Below are 9,386 nucleotides of genomic sequence, written 5' to 3' on the forward strand. Positions count from 1 at the left end.
TTCTCTTTCTGTAATGTTTTTCATCATGCCAATTTCTTCTTGTGCTCTAATGCAAGATAAAATGAGAACGACTTGGTATTGTACATTTAGGTGGGGGGAGGGGGAAGCCTTGTGACTTTGTTTGTTAACTTTCTCCACTTTTTTGCTTAGTATTTCATCATTTGTGCTTAATCTAGTTTGTTGTCTGTTCTTCTCTCAGCACTGGTCACAACGTTCAATATTGAGATTGGTATCACTGGTGCTATACTGACAAAGTTAGATGGTGACTCTAGAGGTGGAGCAGCTCTGAGTGTTAAAGAGGTTTTTACTTTATTGCCATGGCCTGAGAAAATTATTCTGAAAATATTATATGCGAATGATATTTTTCTTCATCTGCTCCTAAGGACTAGCACTACAATTATGTTTTTATGCTCTTAAAAATACATTAGATGGCTAGCGCTAAGTTTGTTGTTGGATGCAAGCTGCTGCATCTAACATTGAAACTAAAATTGGCATGTCCCTATGATTTATGGTTTTGGTGAATGAAAAGTGAAGAGTTGGTAAGCAAAGCAATTCTTTTTCCCTCCAACATTCATCCCTCTGGGAGTAAGAATGCCATGTATCTTTAGGCTGGAGGCATTCATCCTAGTGCATTGGAATACAGCTTCTTCCTTTTCTTTATTTTTTTTTCCTTCGTTTCCTGAATTTGTGCATTGTGATGTTTGCTCATCCTTCTTTCTTGTATGTTACCTTTATAGGGTTGATTATTCAAATAGAACACCAATTTAAATACCTTTTGACATTCTACCTTCTTTATATTATCCATTAATGGATAATAAAGTGAAAGGCGGATAGCAAAGATGACATCTGTTCCATTTAGTTTTGCACAGGTTATTTGAAAATAATTCCTTCCCTCAGTCTGCATATTTGCTGGGCTCTGGCAGGTGTCTGGAAAGCCAATTAAGCTTGTTGGGCGGGGGGAACGCATGGAGGACCTTGAACCTTTCTATCCTGATCGGATGGCCGGCCGAATATTAGGAATGGGCGATGTTCTTTCTTTTGTGGAGAAAGCACAAGAAGTCGTAAGTCTCCACTACAGTCTGTATTTATTAATTTCCCTCTCTTTTTTTTGCCTTTTCTTTTATGCTTTTTTGTTCTGTTTCTGTGGTGAAACCTGAACGATAATGCAACTAGATGCGTCAAGAAGATGCTGAGGAACTACAGAAGAAGATCATGAGTGCCAAGTTCGACTTCAATGATTTCTTGAAGCAAACACGAGCTGTTGCACAAATGGGCTCTATGAGCCGTGTGATTGGAATGATCCCAGGCATGGGCAAGGTATACATGCTGAATTTTCCTATTGATGAATTTCTCGTCTTTCTAGAACAGAAAGTAGAAGATTTCTCACTTGTCTTTCACTTTTGTCAATTTTGATAGATTACTCCAGCACAAATTCGTGAAGCGGAGAAAAGTTTGAAAATTATGGAATCTATGATTAACGTGATGACACCTGGTATGTATTAACTCATGCCTATGGGGAACATTGAGATAAGTGCAGTGGGCAGCTGCAGTATCTATTGAGTAGCATTATGTTTTCCTTCTATGGTTTTGTTACACTATCTTTGTGTCAGATGTCTCGGATAAATCCTAACTCCTAGTTCGAGCGGCTCTTTGTTCTTTTGCAATTATCAGTATCTTAAAGTCCTCTAGCGTCTCTACTAAAGGCTTTCTTTGACCTCTTTGAATTTTATCCAAGTTTTGCAAGTTTGGTCTCCTTTGGTACCTATGTTGCACAAATATAGATACGAGGATATGGATACAACACGATACGGATACGGTGATACGGCAATTTCTAAAACTTCTAGGATACGATACGCGAAGTATTCTTGAATAAAATATTATTTAAATATATGTTGATTATATGTAATGGTATATTAAGAACAACCAGGATATCTAGATTATATTAAGAAATATATGCTGATATGCATCAACTTATGTAATTGTTCTATATCTGTTCATAAAAAAAGATAATTAGTGAAATAATATTCAAAAAGTTTCAACCAACTATCATCCAACTTGATCAAATAATACTAATAGATATTTAGTCACAAAAACTAGATAATTAGCTATTCAACATATATGTATGTTTTATTATGTTCAATTATATAAAACAGTAATAAAAGAAAATATGTTGACAATTTAATAGAAGAAAAAGAATCATTCTCTAAGGCCTTTGTTGATTAGTGCTAGATTGACAAATTAGATGAAAGGAAGTAAAAGAGAAGCGGTAAAGGACTGAATCATAACTTAATACTGTGTGAAAATTGAACGAAAGAGAACAAAAGAGAGTGCCTTCAACTATTCAAGAGCAAAAAATTGAAGAAATAACAAATTGAAGAGAGATTGACATTTTTCTCTCTTTTCCTAGTTTGGATGTGGGCTTTTTTAAAAAATTTTGAGCTCTAATCATTTTAGACCAAAAAAGAATCCGGCCGTATCCCCCTATATCCGAGCGGCATCTGATATTTTTTTATTTTTTTAAAAACGCCGGATACTTCAACCGTATCGGACACGTATCGAGTGCGTATCAGGGCGTATTGGGCTCGTATCGGTATCCGATGCGTGGCCGATACGGGTACAACATGAAATTTAAAGTATCCGTGCTTTATAGTTTGGTATAGTAAGCGTAATTTCATGGTATCGTTAACTTGCAGAGGAAAGAGAAAAACCAGAATTATTAGCTGAATCGCCTGAGAGGAGAAAGAGAATTGCGAGCGAGTCTGGAAAGACAGAGCAACAGGTTTATGTCTTTAAGTAGTTCTCCGAGCTTTGTTGCTTTTCTACATTAGTTGGTTAAGTCTGATTTATTGGACCTCATGATAAAATGAATTGTCTGCCAACATGGTTCCACCGTCGTGGAGTAACATAAGCATGCATTTTGTTTCATCAGGTGAGCCAACTCATCGCTCAACTTTTCCAAATGCGTGTACGAATGAAGAATCTGTTGGGAGTGATGGAAGGAGGATCCATTCCAGCATTGAGCAATCTCGAGGAGTCGCTTAAAGCTGAGCAAAAGGTNTACATAAGCATGCATTTTGTTTCATCAGGTGAGCCAACTCATCGCTCAACTTTTCCAAATGCGTGTACGAATGAAGAATCTGTTGGGAGTGATGGAAGGAGGATCCATTCCAGCATTGAGCAATCTCGAGGAGTCGCTTAAAGCTGAGCAAAAGGTATCACTATTGGTTGTTGTAAACAAGCTCTGATTTACTTTTGATGTTCTTATGCGATTGAGTGTTTCGCTATTTACTAATGTGGTTGTTTTCAGGCACCTCCTGGTACTGCCAGGCGGAAGAGGAGATCGGAGTCCCGAAGGCAATTCGCCGATTCAGCATCAGCAAGGCCAAGCCCACGCGGTTTTGGAGCGAAGAATTGAGCAGAATTTGTGTTTCTGGTAGGCAATTTGCAGACAATATCAGCGAGGCCAAGCTCAGCGAGGCCAAGCCCACGTGGTTTTGGAGCAAAGAGTTTGACGGAATTTCTTTGCTTGCAGTCGTGCAAGAAATTACTTGCATGCTTTGCTGCAGGCTGTCTTTATTTTCTCCTTTCTTTACGAGTGTTGCAAGTTAATTCGAAGAATGCTTTGGAGGGTGAGTTCTTTTTTTGATGAAAAGTATCCAACAACTCAAGGTGTAATAGAGCAAATCTTCATGTATTGGTTGACAAATCTGTATTATTTTGGTATAATGTTTCAGAGGAAAATGTATGGTTAGGTTCCATTTTGTCAGCAAGTCGAGCTATGATAGTAGACAGACAGATCTTAGCATTGCTTTCTTATTTTAATTTCTTTGTTTTCGAGTAAAGCAAGACAGATCTTTTTTTTCTTTTATTTTTGAGAGAGAGAGAGAGAGATAGGTAGCACGCTATCCGCTTCGTTTGTTTTATTTAGAAATAAACTTAGCTGGAAATGTGAATCAGACAAGGATTTGAACCTTGGTTTCGGATACCAATCATTAAGCCCTTTGCCACTTGCTCTAAGGGTGGTGTTATTTTTCAAAATTAGTATAGCTGATAGTGGCAACAGAAAGAGTAAAAGACTTTGGAATCAACGAGTGTGGTGCAGGAATATATTCAACTAATAAGCAATTTTTTCGTCAGGCTTTGAAGGTTTATTTGCTGTTCTATTTGTGGAGTAATTCCCCTCTCAAAAATTAAAAATCCGGAATTTAAACTACAATGTTTGGCCTAATAGGAACATTACGAGGTTAGGAGAATAACCATTCAATTTAATTGTACAGAATTTGTATTTAGAAAATTTTTTTTAGAAAATTATAATACTAAACTAGGGAGGCTGAGATTAGATTTTCGCTTCTCTCTGTCTTCTATCAAAAGATAATAATTTAAAAAACCGGTAGGGGAATTAATGAGCACACCTTAAATCCTCACAATACACGAGCGCAGCAGAAACGGAATCTTTCGTAGACAAAAAAGACAAAAACGATCGTAGAAAACAAGCATGAGAATAACAAAGCAATAAAAAGAGTAAGAAAACACGAGCACAGGATTTACGTGGTTTGGCCAATGAGACGTCCAAAGGGCAAGACCACTTAAATGCGTTCTTTGATTAATCCACGGCACAAAAGTACAAGGAGTAAGATTGGATTACAAAAAACTCTCTCTCAGGAGCTCTCCACATTTTGTTCTCAATTAGGGTGTCTACAATAAAGCTTTTTTCTAAAAAAAATGATTACAAGAGTTAACATAACCCTAAAACCCCAATTCTAGTAGCGAACGATCTTTGCCGGCCACCCGAGTCTCTGATTCACATCTTGCCATTGATCTCCTCTTAAAAATCCTCTTTATTTAAAGTATTTCTGGACCATCCCCAATCTCTAGGATCAAGATTAAATCAAATTGAGTCAAATCCAATATATCCAAACCGTCGTGAAACTACGTACCAGTACTCAAAAGTTACGTACTGGTGCACAATACCAAAATAGGAAATCAGTACCCATACTCAATTGCTTACCCGTACTGGCAGTACGAGTCCTCAAGCCGCGTACTGGTCGACAGTGCAAAATTAGTTTTTCCAAGCTTCGAATTTTGAGGAACTGCTGAGGTACTTTATTATACCGGTACTCAAACTTTAAGTTCCGGTACCCAACATCCAGAAATCTCAAATCTTCGACATTTTCACCCTGATATCGACTCGGAACATAGCTTTACATAATCTAACAATAATCACATCTTGGTCTCATTTTAGATTACATTTTCCTATATTATTTAGAACCTCTATACAGTGAAGTGAGAGAGAGATGAAATTTAGGAAGAAGTATGAGGAGAACATGCAGAGGAGAGGGGAGAAGCAAGGGAGCCCAGGTATTTTCCCCCTTTGTTCTGGGTTCTCTTTGTGGGATTAGAATGCTTAAGATTAATTCTTTGAGCTAGTTCTAAACCTTCTCTGAGAGATCTAAGTTGGATTGCCAAAGAATACACATCATTTTATGACTAGTATTTCCCTCTATTATTTCTATCTGAAAAAAATATTTATACATTATTTTATCTTTTTAGTCGGTGCATGTGATATGGTGGCGTAGCTAATATCTATTATGCACATCAGCACGAGTGTTAGAAATATTTCGATCTATTATTCCGTTTGTCTAATCTGTTATCTTTTTAGTTATTACATGTGGTCTGGTAGCTTACCTAATATATATCCACAACCACGTGAGCGAGAGTGTTAAGATTAATTCTGAACTGTTGCCTACCATATAGGTCTTTTGGGTAATATTGAATGCTCATATATCCATTTCTTGAAGTAATACGTCCTTACATTCTAGTTGTGGAAACCAAATCCAAAAAGAGTTCAATGGAATTTGAATGAGAATAATTTAGTTGAATTCACGTAGAAATGAAATCTTTTGTTTGGAATAAGCTGGAGATCAATTAAATTTTATTTCATTTTGTTGTTTCGCATAATTAGTCACTGAAGTAGTGATGGATTGTTGGTCACTCCCTGTGGATTTTGCTATCAAAACTTTCCCTTATTGGATATAGCGAAGTTTGGGAAAATGAGAGGGAACAGGAGAGAAGAAAAGAAGGAAAAATGAGTTTCCTTTTGGTTTTTGACTGTATAGAAGAGAAAGAAAGACAACATGAGCTTCCAAATTTTCTTTTCTCAGTTTTTTCTCTCCACTTTTCAAGAGAGAAAATTGAGATTTCGACGGATTTATTTTATATTCCTTCTCTTGCTTTCTCTTCCATTCCCTCAGACATTTGATTAAGCAAGAGAAAGCACTTTTCCATTTTAAAGAGGCTTACGGCGAATTGGATATGACCATTTGTTCCAGCTTTTCAATAAGAAAACTTTCCTGTTTGTTGGAATTGGGTTAAACTGAATCGAGTGCGCTCATGATTAGGCTCGATCCGATGGTTATTATGTTGTCTAATTAGACTAGAATTAATCTCGCTTTTAAATTAAAAAGTAAATTAGAGATATATTCTAGTCATATTAGAATAACAATCATAAATCGATTCGGCCTAATCTCTTACATATGTATTAGAATTTTGGGATCCCTTATAAGTATACGGGCTATCTCTCATAAGAGATAGAATGCTATATCTTTTTGGACTTTTCTTCTTCTTTTTTTTTTTTTTTTTTTTTTTGAGATAGGTAGCACGCTACCTGCTTCGTTTATTTCATTTAGAAATAAACTTAGCTAGAAATGTGAATCAACTAGGATTCGAATTTGGGTTTCGGGTACCAACCACCAAGCCCTTTGCTACTTGCTCTAGGAACGGTCGGTATCTTTTTGTACTTTCCTTAACACCTTTGCTATTCATTGCTGGTTGATGTTGAATTTGTTTAATGTCGTCGGTTCTATAATTCACAACCTAAAATTCCTTGAGATTGCCATGAACATAATCTAACCTTTTATTTTGAAAATCAGATGCTGTGAAACTAAGCATATTGATGTTTGCTTTCATTTTATTCGGATAATGTTAGATCATCGACACTTGGATGTGGAGAAGATCGATGTAAAGAAAAACCTTGCAGATATGTTGACAAAGGTTATTTCTACAAGAAAGCTCCTATTTTGTAAGAAGCACTACGGATTGATTGAGATGTAAATGGGGTGGTTGGAGAACAATGGATTGTAATGAAGCTTATTTGACGGATGGAGATTACTTATTTGAAGGAAAGAGATTTGCATTCAATTGCAAGTAGGAGATTGTTGATTTAACTACATTGGCCCTATTTGTTACTTGGGCCTTATTCTTTAGGATATATATTTTTGGTTGAGTCAAATATCTTATTTCTATATTTTTCTAACTATGTATTTGGGCCTCCTATTTATAAGACTTTGAATAATGATTCTTTCGACCCAAAGTCCCATATTTGATAGCTTCTAGTCTTAGGACTAAAGTGAGGGTGATTAGAATATTAGAGAGATTAGAGAAGTAAAGAGTGCGAAAAGAAATAGGAGAGAAAACCCTTGATATTTGTTTAATCTTAGTTTTATCAAAGAGGTGGATCTCTCTTGTGAGGTATTATTTATACCATTTGGGTAGAGCTAGAGATCGTCGAAGATCTCTTTGTACCTTACAGTGAAATTGATATCTCTTTCATTTGTATTTCTCTTGTAATTTCCAAACTTTATAATGGAAACTTTTTTTACATTGTTTTTCCATGGATGTAGGCATAGTTGAACCACAAATTTTCTTATGTTATTGTGGTTTTCTTTTTTTTATGATTGCTCGTGTTTGGCTCTCAATTAAATGCTTATAGGGTGTGGTTTGTGAAATTGCTCATCAAGTGTTTGTGAAATTGCCATTAATATTCTTCATCCTCATTTTATCAACTAGTAAGGTTTTGTGTGCAATTTGTGATAGGATTGATCTCGTGAGCAGTCCCTAACTTTTCACTTGTTGTGATTCGGCCACCTACTTTCTTACTTAAACATATTAATCCCTGACCTTACATAATATTGACAATGTCTTCTTTGTGTTTATTTTCAATTTAAAATCGCAAATGCTCAGTAAATGGCCTTTTGTCTTCTCTTCATTATAAATAGGATCACTCAATAAGTGATGAGTAAAGTGCTCCGTAACAAATTATGGATGGAAATTGCACATGGAGATGATGTTGTGAAAGTTAGGATCAGCCATTGAGCTATTTAGGTTAAAAGATCGAATACAGGGGTCGAAACAAAATAAGTGAAAAAGTTCCAAGATTGCTAGTTAACAACGAAAAAACTATATTATTTTAATTAACTTGATCCTTAGTTTTATCATGGTTTATCATATCGTGGTTCTCATCGGGGTAGAAAAATACCTGAGCAATCAATGGAATTAAAACTATGTGGCCATCAGAGTATACTTCAATTTGTGTTTCTGAGGTTTAGCGCATTTTCACTTTATCATTCAATTGTTCAAAAAGCTGCATTTAATTACCTGTGTTTTTATTTTCTATAACTATAAGGCTTACTGTTAAACCAGGTTAAATAGGATAGTAAAGTGATCCTTTATGCAAAATATAGAATAAAATGATATATTGTACTATCTTGTAGTTTTTAAAAAGTATCATTTTGTTGTTCTATTTTAATTAGTTTAACTAGAGGTACTTTGATGGGGAAAAAAAAAAAAACATAGGATAGTTAAGTGTAACTTTTTAGGCCACAAAATAACAAAGTAAGCGGGGAACAAATTGAGGAGTTTTTTTTTCTTTTTTTTTTGTTCCTATCTTTTTCCTTATAAGCCTTAACTATCATTTGCAAGACATGATACAGATTGTTTTTATACAGAAGAGTGGCAGTGACGACTCACTTCCCAGAGGGGTCACCCATCCTAGAAATACTCTAGTCTTAGTACGCTTAACCCTCTTAATCTTTTGGACCTAGCCATCACCCAAAATACTATAGCTGGATTAAGAGATTTAGCTCTATTATATTTTATATATAGGGTTATTTCAAATCCTGTACGTGTCACATTTCCTCCCCGTAACTTTCTAGGCCATAAAATAACAAAGTAAAAAAATGTGCTAAACGCGAGGAACAAATTGATTTTACCCTTACTTTAAATGTGATAAATCCATGTTGTATTGGTCTTTGTGGGTGTTTTTTTTCTATTTTTTTTCATATCTTTTTTCTTCTAAGCCTTAACTATCATGTGCAAGACATAATGCAGATTGTTTTTGTGCAATAGAGTAAAACAGTAACGCCTCACTTCCCAGAGGGGTCATACATCCTAGAACTATTTTTTTTCCTAGCACGCTTAACCCTAAATTTTTTGGATCTAGTTATCGCCCAAAATGCTATAACTGTGTAAAGAAGTTTAGCTCTATTATATCTTATATCTAGGACTATTTCAAATCCCGTAGGTGTCACATAGGGCCTATTGTTAGATCG

At 35.6% G+C, this 9,386-nt stretch overlaps 1 protein-coding gene across 1 annotated transcript in view; it reads left to right on the forward strand.

The window, feature by feature from the left end:
- Positions 1-3,770, forward strand: part of LOC109728386 (signal recognition particle 54 kDa protein, chloroplastic-like) — an 8,746-nt gene extending 4,976 nt beyond the window's left edge. Inside the window, exons 8-14 of the mRNA XM_020258778.1 lie at positions 174-300; positions 924-1,061; positions 1,174-1,317; positions 1,417-1,492; positions 2,694-2,779; positions 2,930-3,055; positions 3,308-3,770. Coding sequence (XP_020114367.1) covers positions 174-300; positions 924-1,061; positions 1,174-1,317; positions 1,417-1,492; positions 2,694-2,779; positions 2,930-3,055; positions 3,308-3,415 — 805 coding nt within the window. The 3' untranslated portion in view covers positions 3,416-3,770. The remainder of the gene's footprint in view (positions 1-173; positions 301-923; positions 1,062-1,173; positions 1,318-1,416; positions 1,493-2,693; positions 2,780-2,929; positions 3,056-3,307) is intronic.

This window comes from Ananas comosus, linkage group 23 (genome assembly GCF_001540865.1).
Source record: "Ananas comosus cultivar F153 linkage group 23, ASM154086v1, whole genome shotgun sequence".
NCBI lineage: Eukaryota > Viridiplantae > Streptophyta > Magnoliopsida > Poales > Bromeliaceae > Ananas > Ananas comosus.